Below are 19653 nucleotides of genomic sequence, written 5' to 3'. Positions count from 1 at the left end.
GTTACTGCAGGGCTTTACCCAGAGGTGTGGTGAACAACCTTGTCCAAGCATGTTAAACCATGAGGAAGTACATGCTCCTTTTCTATGTTTAAAAAAAGTAAAATTGCTGCCCAGTGTTTAATCAAGAATTTGAAGACTTTCCTCTGGAATTCCAGCAAATTTCCCGTTTATAGGTGAAGAACTGCTCTTATTATGCTCTCCTTTCTTGATAAAAAAGATCCTGATAAAAATGAGGTAGCCCCCTAGCCTATGAAGTCGTTGCTTCCCACACCATCACAAGCCTTCCTTTAGTGTCAGTGGCAGAGCACCTGGCACCGGTACCCGCTGACCGAGAAAGCCATCGGTCAGATGGACATCTGGAGCCTCTTTTCTGAAGCCCCAGAAACACGTGGACAGCCAAATGCCAGAAACACATCATCTGTGCCCAGAGTTCTGCAAATTTTTTTCCAGTCACATATTTATTTGGAAATACCATTTCCAAGATGATGGTAGTTGTTGAAAATTTCAAAAGGTCTGATGAAATAGGAATGCCAGTAATGGGTGAAAAATAGAGTTGGCTGTGCTGAGAGTACCAGGGTTTCACTAGTTGCCTAGTTATCAATTCCCCTTAGACCCGATTTAAAATATTAAAAAGTTAGGAGAAATAGCAGTTCTGGAGTGAGTGACATTATTTGCAACAGAAGCTCTTTCAACTGCTTCCATTTCTTCCTGTTCCAAGCCACAGACCTTGTTTGTCATTTATAGGGGACATGACTTCTCCAAGCTCTTTCCAATTCCAATATTACCAACATGCCTTTTATTACATGCCTTTCCCATTCCTCAGTTCCTAATTTTAATTAATCTTTTGATTGGTTGGTTAATATTTTAAAGTAATTTTTAGTAAAGGTACACAAATAGTGAGTTCTTTTAGTCTTTGCATATGAAAAAATGTCTATTACCTCCAAACATAAATAATAATTTGACAAACAATTCTTGTCAAATCTTTTCTCCTCAGTATTATATAGACATTATTTTATTGTCTCTTTTTAAAAATATTGTTTTATTGATTCCAGAAAGGAAGGGAGAGGGAGAGGGAGAGAGAGAAACATCAGTGATTAGAGAATCATTGATCTGCTGCCTCCTGCACACTCCCTACCAGAGATTGAGCCCACAATCTGGGGCATGTGCCCTCACCAGGAATTGAATGGTGACCTCCTGATTCATAGGTCCACACCCAACCACTATCCCCGAAGGGCGCTTTATTGTTTTTTGATAAGTACTGTTCTAGAAAAGTGTAACACATTTACCTGCAAACAAATTTTTTTTTTCCTTTATTCTTTTTTTTTTTTTTTAATTAAATCTTTATTGTTCAGATTATTACATTTGTTCCTCTTTTTTCCCCCCATAACTCCCCTCCTTCCAGCTCCCACCCCACCCTCCACCCTCACTCCCCACCCACTGTGTTCATCCATAGGTGCATGATTTTTGTCCAGTCACTTCCCGCATCTCCCACACCCCTTTTTCCCCCAAGAATAGTCAGTCTATTCCCTTTCTATGTCCCTGATTCTATTATAATCACCAGTTCATTCTGTACATCAGGTTATTTATTCACTTGATTCTTAGATTCATTTGTTGATAGATGCATGTTTGTTGTTCATAATTTGTATCTTTACCTTTTTCTTCTTCTTCCTCTTCTTAAAGGATACCTTTCAGCATTTCATATAATACTGGTTTGGCGGTGATGAACTCCTTTAGCTTTTCCTTATCTGTGAAGCTCTTTATCTGACCTTCAATTCTGAATGATAGCTTTGCTGGATAAAGTAATCTTGGTTGTACGTTCTTGGTATTCAGCACTTTGAATATTTCTTGCCATTCCCTTCTGGCCTGCAAAGTTTCTGTTGAGAAATCAGCTGACAGTCGTATGGGTATTCCCTTGTAGGTAATTAAGCCTCTTTCTCTTGCTGCTTTTAAGATTTTCTCTTTGTCTTTTGCTCTTGGCATTTTAATGATGATGTGTCTTGGTGTGGTCCTCTTTGGATTCCTTTTGTTTGGGGTTCTCTGCGCTTCTTGGACCTGTAAGTCCATTTCTTTCTCCAGGTGGGGGAAGTTTTCTGCCATTATTTCTTGAAATAGGTTTTCAATATCTTGCTGTCTCTCATCTTCTGGCACTCCAATGACTCTGATATTAGACCGCTTAAAGCTGTCCCAGAGGCTCCTTACACTATCTTCACACTTTCGGATTCTTTTTTCATTTTGCTTTTCCAATTGGGTGTTTTTTGTCGAATCTTTGGTTTGATTATTGTACTCCTCTGGTCTGCTATTGGGTATAATATTCTTTATTTCAGTCCGTGTATGCTTACTTTCTAATTTCTTTATCGTAGCATCGAGGGTCTCATTAGTTTTCGTGAGGCTCTGCACAAATTTATGGCAAGCCCTCAAAATTGCGATTCTTAGCTCCATATCCTCCATTTCTGTCATGTTTCTTTGTCTCCGCATCTTTTATGCTTTCTTGGTGCACCCCCTTGTGGTCTCTGTGCGCAGTCTTGTTCTAGCCAAGCCTTAATTGTTGTAGTTAACACTAGAGGGATTTGACCCCCAGGCCGGCTGGCTGTAGGAATCAGCTGTATGGAAAACGTCTGCCTTCTGGGGAGGCGCTAATCCAGCCTTTGCCTGAGGCGATCGGCAAATGGCTGTGCGCAGGGTTTGGGCGGGGCGGGATCAACAGGGCGGGCGGAGGGAGCAGTTATGGCCACGCTCAGTCCCGTTCCCAGAGGCTCTGCTTCTCAGAACCCCGGCAGCCACTGCAAACCTCGGAGAGAAAGCTGCCCTCAGGTTCCAACTGATGCCGGATAATCCCGCTTCTCCCGTTTGAGTCTGGGTCCCTAGAGACTCGCCCGGATCTGGAGCCCAGAGTCTGAGACTCACTCCCGACAGAAAACGACAACCGCGCCCTCAGCCACCAGCCCGCTTTGCGCGAGCACCTCGGTACCTTTGTATTTTCCACACTGCGCCGCCTCTGAGCCTCGATTTGCTGTTCTCTTTCCTTCTAGTTGTAGAGTCTCTCTTCAGCCAGCCTACCTGTGGTTCTGGGTGATGTCCGTTCAGTCTTTTAGTTGTATTTTTGAAATGGTTGTTTGCGGCAGCGGTCTCCGGTGTTTACCTACGCTGCCATCTTGGTCTCCCCTTTCCTTTATTCTTTTATCATTTCTTTTCTTTTTATTTTATCCATAGGAGGAGATGACTGTTAGCTGAACCTACTGTGGTAATCATTTCACAATGTATATAAATCAAATCATCATGCTCTATGCCTTAAGCTTATTCCGTGGCACATGTCAATTATTTCTCAGTAAAACAAACAAACAAAAAATGTTTGCCCGGCCGGCATAGCTTAGTGGTTGAGCACTGACCTATGAATCAGGAGGTCACAGTTTGATTCCTAGTCAGGGCACATGCTTGGGTTGTGGGCTCGATCCCCGGTGAGGGGCGTGCAGAAGGCAGTCAGTCAATGGTTCTTTCTTATCATTGATGTTTCTATCTCTCTCTCTCCTTCTCTCTTCCTCTCTGAAATCAATAAAAATATATTTTTAAAAAATGTTTAATCTTTTTTAAAATCTTAAAAAAGCTGACATTGCAATCTTGGTGCCTGACAAGGTAGAATTTATGTCAAAATTATTGATAAATAATGTGATGGAAATGGTGAATATGGTGATTTCTTTTGACCCATGTATTTAGAAGTATGTTGTTAATTTCCAAATATTTCAGGTTTTCTCTATTGATATTTTTGATGTCTAGTTTAATTCTGTTTTGGTCAGGGAACATACTTATTATTTCAATTCATTTAAAATTAAGACTTGGGCCTTAATATGGTCTTTCTTGTTGTCTATGCCATGTGGACTGGAAAAGAATGTGTACTCTGTAATTTTTAGGTGCCGTGTTAGGTTTATCTTTATGATCCAGTCAGAAAATGTTTTATTTTAGTAGATGAGTTTATATACATTGCTATGACTGGCATTTTTATTCTTAGTTTTGTCTTATTATTTTGAGTTATATTTACTTTTATCTTTGATCTTTCGTTTGTTAGTTCTTTAAATATATGGAATAATGTATATTTTATTTCATTGTTACCATGATGCTAACATCTTTATATAATCCTCTCAGTCCCTTTTTTAGTTAATCCTCACCCAAGGATATTTTTCCATTGATTTTTAGAGAGAGTGAAAAAGAGGGGGAGAGACAGAGAGAGAGAAACATTGATGTGAGAGAGACTCATGGACTGGTTGCCTCCTGCACGCATCCCGACCAGGACTGGGGATCCCACCTACCACCGAGGTACATGCCCTTGACCAGAATTGAACCTGGAACCCTTGAGTCCTCAGGCCATTGCTCTATCCACTGAGCAAACCAGCCATGGCTCAGTCCCTTTTTTAAAACTTAGGTTCTACTCTTTGATTTGTCAGCTTAAAATGGCATCTTTGACTCTATAAGGAAATCAACTAGCTTATTCAACTTTACCCTTTCTCCCACCCTTTTCTGCCAGTTTTATTTTTAGTTGTATTAATTCTACTGTGTCAGAGCATATAATATATATAATATTGTCTTTCTATCCTTACCCACAATTTTGTTTTAGCCTCAGTTCTACAATATATTACATGCTAAGCACTCGTTCATTTCTAAAGTTTTTCTCAATTATCTCTTAGTTAGAGGAATTCATTCTTTAATAGATTTCTCAGGATTCTTAGAATTTTTGCATATCTATTAAAACATTTTCTACAACCTTGAGAATTGATAAAGAGTTGAACTGATATAAAATTCTTGTCTCAGACTGTCTTTCCTTGACTTCCTTGAAAATGTCACCTTACTCTACTTGTTTTGTATGTTGCTGTTGATAAGTTTAATGTCAACCTGATTTTATTTCCTTTGCAAGTGACTTGGTCCTTTTGCCGGGAGGCCCAGAAGATTTTTATTACCACTACTATTATTATTTAAAGCCTAAGACTTTTACTTGATATGCTTCAAAGGTAACCATGTTCCCAGTCAATATTTCCAGTAACGCATTGTACATTGATGTCTTTTATTTCAGAGATTTTTAAATTATAGTTTTAAATATTATGTTTTATTGTTTTGTGTTTCCTCTTCAGGAACTTCAATTATAGGTATTATTTAATCTTATTTATGTATTTTTTGTTTCTATCAATTTCCCTCTGGTCCTTTTTACTTTTTAATTTGAATTATCTTCTCTGTTTTCATCTTTAGTCTCTATCTGCTTTTATACACCTTCAGTGTATATCCTATCCCTTCATTTCTGAGATTTCGTCTTTTCTTTTAGTTTCTTCCCTTAGCTTAGTGTCCGAGTTTTTAAATTTTTGATTCGTGGTATTTTTTATATTGGCAGTTCTGACTTAATTATGTTTGATTCATGTTGAAATGTCATGTTACCGTTTTCTTCTGCTCCCCCCCCCCCCCCCCGCCCCCCGTAGTAGGGGAATGTTTTTATTTGCCAACAGTTTTTAATTCTCACCTGTTTTGGTTTTTTTTGTGTGTGTTTTTTTTATTCCTATGCTAACATTGTTTAGATGCTGCTCCTGTACTTTCCAAGCCACTTCCTCTTGACTCCCCAGTAGCCATCTCTCTGACCCGCCAGGCATCAGGCTGCATCAGAATCATGGTGGGCTTTATTTACTAGACATGCTCTGAGTCCCTTCCGCTCTTGTACCCCTCACTGTCCTTTGCATAATTCCCCCCTGACTCTGCTAGGATGGGCACCAGCACTGAGCTTTCGGATCTCAGATGGTTGTTTAAACCCTATCCAGGGTTTAAATATGTTCTGTCTCCTGCTTCTGTTGTGGGCTTGGGTGTTAGGTGATTTTACTCTTTCCTTTTCAGTATGTTTTTTTCAGAAAAATGTGTGGAGAGATTCAAATTTCGATGGCCACCATTCTGTGGAAATCTGGAAACTCACATGTTCTTGGGCCCTTGCGCTCGTTTAAGACAAACAGCACTAGAAACTGTAGATGAAGCATGATAAGTATGGTTGGTAATAAAGATGATAGGGAACTCCAGCCAGTAGGTCTGCCTTCAAAGACTGCCACATGACTATATATGTTTTTAAGTTAAAGCAAAATGTTTAAAGAATGATGTGTTATTTTTTTGATTCCCTACTTTACCCTTTTTGACAAAAGAGCTCCTACCCTATGCCCCTAGCCTAGTATGTAGTGCTCTGCGTGCTGTTTTGGATTTCTTTTGTAGTTAGGTGCTTTATTCTATGATAGTTTCTTCTGTTGACTCCCTTGTGGTCTGGGGTTTGCCCCAGGGGTGGAAATAGGGAGGGATGCTGCCTGGGGGTGAGGGAGGAAGGAAGGAAGATTTGGCTTTGAAGCCCGCTAATGCTAACGGGAGGGCATTGCCTAATTTTGTGATGCTGCCCCGAGTCCTCTACCTAAAGGAAGACAAAATGACACCATCTTCTTCTGTTTGCCTTGGGATCAGGTTTTGATTCTTCTGGTGGAATCCAGGAATATGTTGTTAATCTCTGCAGCACTGGCATTAGGGACATTCCCTCGGGACTTTGGCATCTGGTCTTCTCTTTATTTTCCAACACTGTTGCCAGTTTTCATCTCTTTGTAATTCTTCATGAGTTTTATAATGGAAATTGGAATAAAGGCATATTAGGCCCTGCTGGTTTGCCTAGATACTAACCCAAAAGAACTACCAATTATTCTACAGTAATGAGTAGGAAAAAATTATATTAAGGGCATGTTTCCATCATTTTTATAATATTACTTAATATTATTTCTTAAGTAGCCTACTTACATTTTTTAATAAGATTCCTTAATAAAAGTGTACATGAAAAATTCCTCATATATAACTTTATATCAAATTAATTTCCTCATTAAATATAGTCAAAATTTTATCATTTCCATGCCTAAACTCTTTACTTATGACAATGTTTACATGTTAAAATGGCTTTTCAAGGAACATGGGATTTACACAAACCCAGTATCACCCACACCCACATAAAAAAGAACATAAATACTGTAAGATATTTATAACGGTTAAAAATGTGAACTCTGTGGTTATAGCTGGTTCAAATCCTGTCTCCATTTATGTTTTGTATGATCTGGGCAAGTTACTTAATAACTCTAAGCATCAGTTTCCTCATGTGAAAAGTGCACTATCAGTGGTACCTGCCTCATAGGCACTTATAGGAGGATTTAGTAAAAGAATCTGTGTAAAACACTTAGCACAGTGCCTGGGACATAGTAACAGCACTGTATTTTGAAGTGAAGATGATGATGATGAAGATGCTTACAAAGGGTTAATGGGATGGACATTACTATGTAGGTATTAGTTGAATTTTTTTAATTAGTAACTTTTTTTTTCAAAATTTCACCTCAGAAAATATTGCCCTGGCTATTTCTCTTTGTAAAAATTTGATACTGCCTTACAGGGTGTGTCTTTTTATGACAGATGGCCAGTAGCTAGTGGTAAAAGAAGTATGGAATGTAATAGCGTTTCACTTATTTATGGGAAATGTTTCAGTGCCCCACCCTTCAACTAGTTGGAAAATAAAAGTCAAAAACTGGAAACTCTATTTATAAATGGACAGTGCTGTGATCTCAGTGTCTGAAACTGTAGACTTTTAGAAAATATTTATAGCATATTGGAAACTAGTCACTGATCAATTTCTCCTTGTCCTAGTTTTTAAAAAATTAATCCAGAAAATATGAAATTTGAGGTAAGTTAAAATTGAATACTGAAATGTATCAGTCTTTAAGACAAGAGGATGGAGAAAAACTCTAAATAAACATTTGAAGTCAATAGAGATATTTGTTAATGGTGCCTAATAATAAGCTACATGAGTGAAAATAGAATATATTCAAGGAGATACTGAGACCATGTCTACATTTCACTAGGGAGACAATTTAGCATTGTGGTTAGGAGTGGGGAACTTGGGAGTCAGTCTGCCTGAGTTCCAAACCCAATTCTATCACCTGCTTAACCATGTAATCTTGTAACTCACTTAACTGCAGTGTGCCAAGGTTGTGTCTACATCATAGTGTCGAGAATTAAATGAAATAATGCATGTAAAGTATTTAAAATAGCGAATGCTCTATAAATGCTGGTCACTATTCTAATTAGCTCAGCCAAAGACGCCCAAGTGACTCCAATTTGATTGTTACGGACATTTGTGTGATGTGCCCATTTCACTGGTTTAGAGGTAGGCGTCCATCATTATGTGGTCATTGTGAACTGCCTTGGCCAATGATGTATGCGAGGCAGGAAGTGAGCACTGTGCAGTAGGATCCCTGAAGAGTCCCATAGGTGCTTACCTTATTAGAGAACTCTCCTTTGTTATATCAACCTGGAGCCCAAAGATTTGTCATCATAGAAACACCCCTTCCCTTGGTTCACCTAAAAACAAGGAACTTGTGTGAGTATTGAAAAATCACTTACTATAAACATCATCAGTCATTATTCAGAGATTTACATTTCACAAATGGAATCAACAGTCCAGTGGATTCAGCTAAACTGTGCCATCTGCCTAAACTGAAAAATAAGGAAAATTCCTAGATAACAGATTGCAACGTATCTTTTTTATATGCAGCTCATCATGAGTAGACTGTGTGACTTAGCCTTATTTGACACTGATAATTTTCTAAAGGGACTCTCACATGGGAGAGAGTATCACAACAGGCCTTAGAAATTAGTTATAGCTATATCATTGTATTTCATAGGAGAACTCTTGCTAGCAAGAAGAATGGATAAGAATATCAATGTCCATTGTATCAACATATTATTCTTGTATCTGCACCTCAGATTGTAGCCTTGTATTTGTGGTTGTATTTTTCTCCTGTCCGCATAGTCAAAATCTGCATTTTTGCAGTGAAAGTTGTTGTTGATCTTAAGCGACCAGCTTATTCAGCACTCAATATATCCCAGGCACTGTGCTAAGTGCTTTACATATGTTGCCTCATTTAATTCATAGCAACCCTGTAAGTTGGTACTTTTATCCACATTCTGCTAGTGAGAAAAACAAGGCTCAAGTTTATATAGCTGGTAATTTGTGGAGTTGAGATGCAAACTCTGAAAGGCTATGCTCTTAAAGACAATGCTATCTTGCATGCGAGAAAGCCAGGGCTTCAGAACTAGGCAGAAGTAAGACCACAAATTATTGAAGCAACTGACATTGCTCAGTTTCTAGTGCTTTGGTTGTATGGAAAAGAAACTTTGGAATAATGTGCAAAAGAATAGTGAAATACAATATTTATAGCATTATGTATAAATACATATAGAAACATAGAGAAGACAGAAGCTAATACATGTTGTAATACAGCAATAATCAATCCCATAAGCATTTTATGAGTTTGATGAAGCCACAACTTATTCTTTAAGATTGTGGTGATCACAGTTGATAGTTGCTAAAAGCTGTTATGAAACATACAGAACACTTTTATTTTAATCCAACCCACTTTGGTACACATACCTTTGAGGAAGAAATTGTATCATATACTAAAACTTTTGTTCTCCATATGATACTATCAGGAAAGCAAAAAAAACACCCCATGCCGAAACCGGTTTGGCTCAGTGGATAGAGCGTTGGCCTGCGGACTGAGGGGTCCCAGGTTCGATTCCGGTCAAGTGCATGTACCTGGGTTGCGGGCACATCCCCAGTGGGAGATGTGCAGAAGGCAGCTGATCGATGTTTCTCTCTCATCGATGTTTCTAACTCTCTATCTCTCTCCCTTCCTCTCTGTAAAAGATCAATAAAATATATTAAAAAAAAAAAAAACACCCCATAGAATTAGAGAAAATATTAACAAAAAAATGCATATAATAAGGAACTTTCATCCAGAGGATGAAAAATATTGGGGATGGGAATTGAAGGGTTTTGTTTGTTTGTTTTTAATACATTTAATTTTGTTTTAACATTTCCTTACTTCGCAAATACAACATTGCCAGGCACAACCCAGATTTTCTTGAAATTTCATGGTCCTTAGAATCCCAAACCACTGCTGTGGATAACTAGCTGTGAGTTTGGGGTGTGGATATTGGGCCACCTGAAAACATGGCCTCTTAGTACCTCAGGAGCCTTAACTGGTTATTCAGATATGTACAAATCCCAGGGCATTAACAACACTTGGCAATCTCCTATTGGATGATCAAGTTCTCCACAGTTGTCTCCCAGTGATTGGAATTGTGTCTAACACCTCCCGTAAGGCTAAGTATACACCAGCAACATGACTGGGTGCTTCATGTACGCCCCACATACAGCTGATGTTTATGCTCCCATTTTTTTAAGAATACTCTTTTGAGAGTCATACAACCCATATGTGGCCAATAACTTACTGTGTGCCTTGCTCTTCTGCAACGTGAGGGGTTGGACTAAGTGATCGCCAAGGTTTTTTCCAGCACTGTTGTAGGTTGTGATTGTATTTGCATGCACCCCGTTTTTATGTTAAAGAAGTATATGTATTTCTCATGTACTTGTATTAACTATAAGTTCTAACCATGTGGCCAGTCTGGACAGGGGAGACAGTAGTTTTTCTCACAGAAGCTGATATTCACGAGGCATGTCGCATCTGTACTGCTGACGCTGCCGCTTGGGCAGATACTCTTTCTTCATTTCACTGTGAGGATGCAGGATGTTTAAATACAGCTACGTTGTCTATTGCAAAAGGTCACAAGGCTCATTTTTTTTAAATACGCTTGACATTGAAGTTCTTATACAAATGTCAGTCATTGTTATAATGTAAACAAATGAGGACTACTTGGCGATACATGCCAATTGGCCTATTTGCTATGTTCTACAAGTATAAGGATAGAAAGGATTAAAATCATTTATACCCATTTGAGAGAGGAAATTAACATTTTCTAAAAAAATTCTTTTCTAGTGAAGGAAGCCCGTCCCCCAGAATTGAGCTGCTACATAACATCGACCCAGGCTTTGTGGACATTTCTCCGTGTGAGTACCTTGTTCGCTGCTGCTAAACTAAATCTGCGTGGCTCGCAAGATGGTTTTCTTACCTAATGTGTCTCTAGCCTTGCTTTCTCTTTTTCCACTTGAATTTTCTGGAAAGGTAAAACAGTTCTCCATGGCAGCTGTTGTCCAGTCTCACCGTGGCTTTGGTACCATCAAGCTGAATTCTGTTCTCTGCGCTGCAGACTTACTAACGGTATGGCCTTTAATTAAGCCTTTTCACTCTCCGTGCCTCAGTTTCCCATGTGTGAAAGGACAACCCATGAATCTCAGAGGCTCCTTCTCACTGCAAATGTCACGTTGTTGTTAACCTGTTCTTACCTGAGAGCTCCAGCCTTCTTCCAGAAAACTCAGGGTCAAATTAGCCATCATGTCATCTGATCAAGCTGGCATCTCGCAGGCATGACTTGCTGAGCAACCGTGGAGGTAATCAGGTTGCTCTCTCCATTCATTCTTCAGGCCACTTAATGCTCTCAGACGCCAACAGGCTGCAGTAGCCCTGTATAAAACGTGCCAGGGGCCTCGGGGTCTGAGCTGGGAAGCATTACCTATTCCGCCCTTTGCCCAGGTTCCATCAGAATGCCTCACGTGGAGGCTGTCTTTAGAAAATGGTGCTCTTACATTTCCTTCATTCACTTCGGTGCTCACATCCTCTCCTTTCTAAACATGGTGGTTCCCCTCTTCAGGCTCTCCTTGCTTCTTAGTCCTCTCCAGTCTATGCTAAAAGCCATCACCAGGTCTCCCTGCTCCGAGAATGACCCTCACTCCAGGCACTCCTTGCCATTTTCTTCTTAGACACTTGCCATTTCCAAGCATGCATATCATCATACTTAGGTGTTGAATATACTTTTCCCTTTGCCTGGAACACTTTCTCGGCCTCTCCACCACTGTTCCTCGCCCCTTAGAACCAGCCCAATGTCCCATCGCGGTGACTGCTTTCCATAAGCCCAGCAGGAACAGCCATCCCTTCCTCTGTGCGCCCTCCGCAGGCGTCGCTGTATAGCATTCATCGGGCTCTCTTATATGTGCCTTCATTTCCCACTAACCTGAGAGCTCCTGGAAGTCAAGGTCTGTGACTTGTTATCTTTTCATCCTCATAAGTTAACAAAGAGCCAGCACTTAGTAGGTGCTCAGGGATGATTACTTGATGACTGTGTGGATGAGGTGGGATGGAATAAAGACCAAAGTGTCCACATTAGACTTGGAAAGGAAAAGGCCCTGAGACAGGCAGGAATGGCTGCATTGTGGGGAAATCTCTGTCTGTTGGAGTAAACTTAGGTGAATGAGGGAGGCAAGGGCAGTTACATGTCCAGCCTGGTAGCTACTGGCCTGATGTGGCTATTGGACACTTGAAATGTGGCTAATTGTGGGTGGAGATGTGCTGTAGGTACAAAATACACATCAGATTTTGCAGACTTAGTATGAAAAAGTAAAATATAACATATATTTACTACTTGTTGAAATGGCATGCTTTGGATATGTTGAGTTAAATGTACTATTAATATGAATGTTACCTGTTTCCTTTTCCTTTTTAATGTGGCTACTAGAAAAACTTTAATTCCCTATGTATTTCTGATGGTCTAAAAGGGTTATTCTAGAAGGTGCTAGGAAATGACTTGACCAGCTGCACAAGAGGGCCACAGCCGTGACGGATACTGTAAGGCTGTACATCGGTGGTTGGTAACCCTTCCTCTGCCCCCGCACACCTAACGGAGCTGACAGCGTCCAGTCTGTCAGTGGTCCACCAGAGTAGTGGTTCTTAACCAAGGGCTAGTCCTATCAGAACTTCTCCCGGGGCCCAGAGGAAGTAGGGGGAAGGCAGGAGTGGTTTGTAAAACTTCTGAGTAATTTAATGTACTGAGTATGCTGCCCACGTTATAATGTTTGTAAACTGTTCTGACCCACTAAATCCCATCCATAATTGAAAAGCCTTAAGCCCCCTTCACTCACTAAGATATATTTTGTCTTGGCACCAGAAATGGGAGCTTACGGACTCTGTTCCTGTGTTACCTGGCCATCGTACTGCTTGCTGTGACTTTCACTGTCTTCCCTAAAGTGTTCCCAGCTGCTGTGTAAAAGTTAATAAAGGCATGGGAATCAGAACAGAGAACCATCTTAGTTTTGCACCCATAGATTGTAAGGTCTTGAGCAGGTCCCTCCACTTTGCTTGGAGTCAGCTTCCCACATATTAAATATGGACTCACTAAGACCCTTTACTGCTGCTCCACCTTCCCCCTCCTTGAAGCCCATTCCAGGCCTTCCCTGCCAGCCTGGACTCTTGCTCTGACTTCTGTGCGCAGTGAGGGACACTGTCGGGCCTTGACATTGACACAGAGCACATTCACTATTTGTCCACAGAAACAGAGCAGCTCTCTGTGCCTGCAAGCAGCCGAATGCCCCCTCTTATACACGGGCAGCGCCGTGGGCCTTTGCTCCCAGTTTCATATTCATTTTAATCCACTGTGCAGCCATTGGAGAAAGGAGAGCTACCTTTGGGGACCTGCTTCTTTATAGGATGGTGTTGTACGCCCATTTTCTTTTCTGTGCAATTAATTTGTAGGGAAAAATTAAATCCAGCTATAGGAAAATATGTATTTACTAGAGGCCTGATGCACGAAATTCGTGCAAGAGTAGGCCTTCCTTCCCCCTGCTGCCGGCACCAGCTTCCCTCTGGCCGCTGGCAGGTACTTGGGACCGGGTTTCCCTCGCAGCCCCGGCTTTGTCCAGAAGGATGTCTGGTCTAATTAGCATATTTTGCTTTTATTATTATAGATAGGATAGCAAAGTCTGAAAATCATGTTTATAGAATCTATTTTTTTAATATGTTGTAGAGACTTTTGTGGAATAAAATTAGAAAGCAGCCTATCTAGGGTATAAATTAAGGATTAACAGTTGAGTCAGTGTTATCACAGCAACATCTCTGCTTTCTAACGCCAGCACGTCCCAGATTAGGTGTACTTACTGATAGCAGAGAGGGGAGGGCTCCACCTACACCTTCCAAAGCCACTTCATCAGTTTCCTCATCTGTGAAGACTGAACTAAATGATGTCTACAGCCCCTTCCAGCTTCAACATTCGATGGGGTCTCCATATAAATAGGACCTTAAATGAGCAAAGCTGTCCTCAGTTTCTCTCCTTTTTCATCCTGCCAGAAAGGGTGCACACGGTAACAAGCAGGAATGCAGCCTAAGGCATGTTGTAATGGGTGAACACATTGAAACTGTTAGAAACACTGAATAATTTGAAATATCATATGATTTTGTTATTACTATATTGTGCCCTTCTTTCTGATCCCTATTCTAAAACATCACTCAGCAATCAACTTTTCCATCTGCTCTCTCTTTTTTAGTGGGTCTTGTTGGGAATGGTGGACCAGTGCCTCCTTCTACCATGAATCACAGAACTAGACACTGGACGTTTCATAGGGAAGCCCGTCTTCTAAGTAGTACCTGATCCCCTCCCAGACTCACCTCTTGTGTTTAGCAGATACACCTCCTCCCTCTTATTCTAAGAGTATTGGGCACCCCCAGAGGCTCTTCTTACAGGTTTTTTCACAGTCACATACCCTTGGTAGCTCTACTTGGTTCTGAAGAGCTCTGGCTCCAAACTCCATGCTCCTCCCCTGCCCCCCCCCCCCCCGCCCCGCTCCGCCCCCACTCTAGCCAGCATGCCTCAGACCAGGAGGAAAAATTAGTTCAAAGGCATGAGATCAACCTGCAGGCCCCAGGCTTGATCTGGGCTGTTCTGAGGTAATGACCCTACTTCACCTGCAACCACAGCCCCCCTGGCAGTCAGGTGTGGCATTCTGTGCATCCTTAGCATCCTCACGTGCCTCTGCTGGTGTAACACACATATACCTGATGCACATGCACACAGGAAGCACTCAGACTGCCGATAGAGCTCCATTAGAGACGAAGGGCACTGACAGATGTTAGCATTTTCCACACCACCAACAGCCAAGTCTTCAAAGTGATCCTGTCCAACTTCGTTACTATTGCGTTTAAAGGGCCTCCTCTCTTTAAAGTTTATAATGAGATGTTATTTCTGCTCATGATTACAGGGGGAAGGAACACTCTCCCCGCCCTCTCTTCTCTCACGCGCTATTTTCTGTGGTAAAATTGCCAAATCTATACTTGAGATCCAAGGTTGTCCCAGTTCGCATGCTTGGGAGCTGCTCCCTGTTTCCTCTTCAGAGAAGCATTCAAATCTGTTTCCTGACATTGGGTTGCCATCCCCAAGGTCACGGATCAGTGGTGCTGTCTGCCCACGACGTGCATGGAACTGTTGTAGGCACTAGAGATCAGTAAGCCCTTACGTTTTGGTAGAAACTGGTCTGGAAGAGGGCATGACACAGCGTCCCACTTCCCGCTTGACGGCTGTTTGTGGTTACCAACTGCCCGGAGCTACGTGCAGCCTCCTTAGCCTGCCTCCCCTCAGCACAGTTGCAATGCCCTCCTTTAGTCACTCTCATCTTCCTTTGCTTCTCTAATTCTTGTTTAGGGCCCCGTTCACATTTCTACTTCTCCATGAAGTTCTCCTTGATCCCTGCAAACTTGAGTCCCTTGAGTTTCTCTGGAGCATCCTAGGACATGGAGCTCTCGCTACCTCATATTGCAATTATTTATATTCATGTGTCTCCCCTACCCGGAGCCATAAGCTCCAAGGAGGGCAAGATTTCAAATGTATACCTCTCTCGATGCCTTATATTTGAGAGATTTTATATATACTGAACGAATGCATGCTTATAAATCAGTCCTTTAAGTAGCTTATCATTCACTGAACGAGTTAGAATAAATCCGGCAAGAGTAGTAACATCATATATTATTTTCAAAGCACTTTTATTTCTTTCTGAGAAGTAGCAACACAGAGGCAACTTTCTACCTTTCAGCCTGAAATTAGATGTTGAACAGAGTAAAATAAGTTAGGTGGGACACATGAGGCACATCAACTCTCAATGATGAGATTGCTCACCATAAAACACCAAGGGTAGAAGGCACCTTGCACTTAGTTCATCCATCCTCTTTATAATCCAAAAGGAGAAACTGAGGCATCGGGCACACACAGCTAATAAATAAGAGAGCTGGAACTCAGGGCTCTCCACGTCCTGGCCTCACGCATAGGTCACATCCTACTGATTTCAGCGGTCTCTTTGCTTTCTGTTCTACACTGGTTTGCAGGAAAGGAGCACACAGATCTTAGTTACAGCCATGTCACTCGAATAACAGCATGTTGGTAGAGCCTTATACACTTAAATGAGGCTGGGAAAGTGGCTGTAGTAGTTACATGAGCGGTTCCGCCGTATCTAGATGATAGCAACTTCTGTTTGCGTTTTTATTCCAAACCTTTTAAAAAAGTTATTTGTAATTGACATACAGTATTGTATTTGTTCCAGGTGTACCACATAGTGATTCAACATTTATGCACTCTGGGAAGTGATCACCACAATAAGTCTAGTGAGCATGTGTCCCCATACCTAGTTACTACGATGTGGTTGACTCTGTTCCCTGCGCTGTATGTTACATCCCCACGACCTAGCAGCTTCCGCTGGAGAGGCTGGCTGTGGAAACCTGCCGGTGCCTTAGGTAATTACATGTGAGGTTGGTGATGAAGCAGGGGAACAAGGTGTGGGCACAGGGCAGTGTAACCTAATGCAACGTGCAGCATTCTGGGGTTTCGGGAAGACCTGGGTTTGAATTCCAGCTTTGACCTACTTCCTGTGAGCCTGTGGGTAAGTTCTTTGTTTCATCACCTATAACTTGAGGGCAGGTATAGCTGTCTCCTGTAAATAAGTCCAAACACACTTAACAGCAATTAGAGTCTGGCTGTTGGGATGAAGTGTCTGTACTTCTTACTTTCTGTACTTCTGCCGTTTTAATTTTTAGCAATGAGCGCATGTAGCTTTCATAAGCAGGAATGAAGCCTGTTCATACAGATTTATTTTGAACACCCAGCGCAGAGGGTGCTTCTGAGACTGGAATGTCCGGGAAGCTGCTGGGTTCTATGAGTGGGAGGTGGGGCCTCCCTGTGCCCACCTGTCCTGGTCGGAGACGGGCGGTGTGACAGCATTTCTCCCCAGCTGCCTGCCTGAAACCCGGCTGCCTATTCTCATTCCTTCTCTTCATCGGTCACAGGGGCTCATTGTACAGCTTGTCACAGAGTGAGCAGAATTTTGTGTCTCTCCAGCTGCCGATATTTGTCCTTGGCCGCGCATCACGTTTCCCTTGGTGTGGGTCGGTGCATGCCCTCCATCACAGAGCCTGAACACAGATAATCTGCTCCTTTTTAATTTTCAAAGGCTTTTGGTACTCCCCACTTGGGGCGTACTAAAGTGTATTTGGAAATGTGGCTTTTTCTGTGCCGAAGGCAGTCCCACAAGCCTCGTAGCCCATCCACCCCACTTCACACAGTGCATCTCAAGTAACATACATCAAACCTTCACTGTTAACACTTGGTGCTGGCGTACTGGCTTTCATCCTGAGAAAATAAATACACCACACCAAACCCACAGCACTTTAAAAACTCTAATTAATCCTCACCACAGACCTAGAAATGCCAAATCCCACTACCCAATTTTATGTTTGGAGAAATTAGGGCAAGCAACTTTCTTAAGGCTTCCCAGGGCCAGAGAGCAGAAGCTGACCTGAAGGGTTCCGGCGGGCCCTGCCGCTGGGAGAAGGGCGGTTGGCCAGGGCCAGCTGCCTCGCTGGATTTTCTCCTGCAAACACCATGTGGTTACTTGCCCAGAACCCATTTACACATCAGCTTTTATTCCCCCTCCCCCCCACCAGGGTTACAATGATGCCAAGTCCTCCCGTTTCCAACTGTCCACTTATTTATTTGCTTACTTTTATTTAATTCTGGTAGAGCCTAGAAATGTTAGCCATGGCTTCCAAGAGTAGCCTGGCAACTCTAGCTAGTTAAAAGGTCTGTGCTGATCTTGACACTCAACACAAAAGTAGACGACCCTCCAAACAGTTCCTTTCAGACCCAGCAGCCGTGCCCACCCAGGTGTGTTCGAGATTTGGGGATATCCAGGCCCCTTCCTTCCTTCCTTCCTCCCTCCCTCCCTCCCTCCCTCCCTCCCTTCCTTCCTTCCTTCCTCTGTCTCTCTCTCTCTCTCTCTCTCTCTCTCTCTTTCTTTCTTTCCTTTCTTTTTTATCCTTCTATTCCCACCTTGCTGAGATAGGCTCCGTCTTTTCTCTCCCAGTAAACTAGACATCTTCCTACCTCACTTCCCTAACTTACAATCTGTAAGGCTTAGTGTATACACCTCTCTTGAAATAGTCAACCATAAAATTCTGGAAAAACATGAAACCTCACTAAATTTTATGGGACATGTCCAATGAAATTAAAATGTAGTCATTTCACTTTCTAAATATTTATTAATCTAGTCAAAAATTTTTAGAGGCTTTAGGGCACTTATGTATAAGGCTGAAATGAAACTTTTAAAAACACTTGTGAGAGAAAGCTGAGTATGTAATACTTTCAACAAAATTTTAATTTTAAAAAAAGAAAAGAAAGCTGAGTATATGGTCTACGTTAGGTCACTCATAGGACAAGATGTTTGTAACAGGCATTTATAGACTGAAGTCTGTTACCTCTGGCAGCAAATGTAGGGATTGAATACATGTACCTTGTTTTTTAAGAGTCTTTTGAATCAGAGGAAAAAATATACACAGTTATAAAATACACAGTTAAAATAACAGTTATAAAATAGCAAGAAATGATAATGAAATAAATGGAATAAACAGGGTGGGGCAAAAGTAGATTTATAGTTGTTCATATGGAAAATAATACAAGAATCCTATATAATAAAATCCTAATATGCAAATCAACTCAATGGCAGAATGATTGGCAGAATGACTGGTTGCTATGATGCACATTTACCACCAGGGGCAGAAGCTCGACACAGGAGCTGTCCCCTGGTGGTCAGTGCGCACCCACAGGCGGAGCACCGCTCAGCCAGAAGTGAGCTCATGGCTGGCGAGCACAGTAGTGATGGCAAGAGCCTCTCTTGCCTCTACTGCAGGTGGGTGGTAAGGAGCGAGGGGTCCCAGACTGTGAGAGCCCTGTACTGCGAGAGAGATGTCTGACTGCTGGCTTAGGCCCGATCCCCCTGGGCCTAAACCAGCAGGCAGACATCCCCCAAGGGGTCCTGGACTGCGAGAGGGCGCAGGCTAAGCTGAGGGACCTCCCCCCAACCCAGTGCATGAATTTTGTGCACTGGGCCTCTAGTTAATAAATAAAAATTTAAGAATAAGCTTTGTTTTGCATATTCACAACTAGAAACCTACTTTTGCCCCACCTGTGTAAGCACTAAGGAGCAATAAATAATGAGAGACATTAGGCTAGACTTCTTCAAAAAGTATAGTTTTAAATTTGTCTATCATTTCAACAACTTTAGTTTTATCTTTTCTTGATTTTAATGTGAATGAAAGAAAAAAATAGTTAACACTTTATTAATTTTTTATCAATGCTGGTACAAATTACTATATACTTAATGCCTTAAGGCAAAACGAATTTATCATAGAATTCTGTAGGCTAGAAGTCAGAAATGGGTCTCACGGGACAAAACCTCAGAGTTTCAGCAGAGCAGCATTCCTTTCTGGAGGCTCTAGGAGAGAATCCATCTCCTCACCTTTTCCAGCCTCGAGAAGCTGCGCACCTTGCTTGGCCCATAGCCTCCTTCCTCCATTC

General features: G+C 41.8%; 1 protein-coding gene across 1 annotated transcript in view; it reads left to right on the top strand.

Annotated features, from left to right (window-relative positions):
* The window catches only part of ARSB (arylsulfatase B), a 128318-nt gene that overhangs the window by 61903 nt on the left and 46762 nt on the right, over positions 1-19653 (top strand). Inside the window, exon 6 of the mRNA XM_070412236.1 lies at positions 10872-10942. Coding sequence (XP_070268337.1) covers positions 10872-10942 — 71 coding nt within the window. The remainder of the gene's footprint in view (positions 1-10871; positions 10943-19653) is intronic.

Source organism: Myotis yumanensis, unplaced genomic scaffold (assembly GCF_028538775.1).
Source record: "Myotis yumanensis isolate MYYU_CA2020_CCGP unplaced genomic scaffold, mMyoYum1.0.hap1 SCAF_4, whole genome shotgun sequence".
NCBI classification, from domain to species: domain Eukaryota; kingdom Metazoa; phylum Chordata; class Mammalia; order Chiroptera; family Vespertilionidae; genus Myotis; species Myotis yumanensis.
The sequence above is the reverse complement of the archived record's forward strand: the minus strand, read 5'-3'. Positions and strand labels throughout refer to the sequence as shown.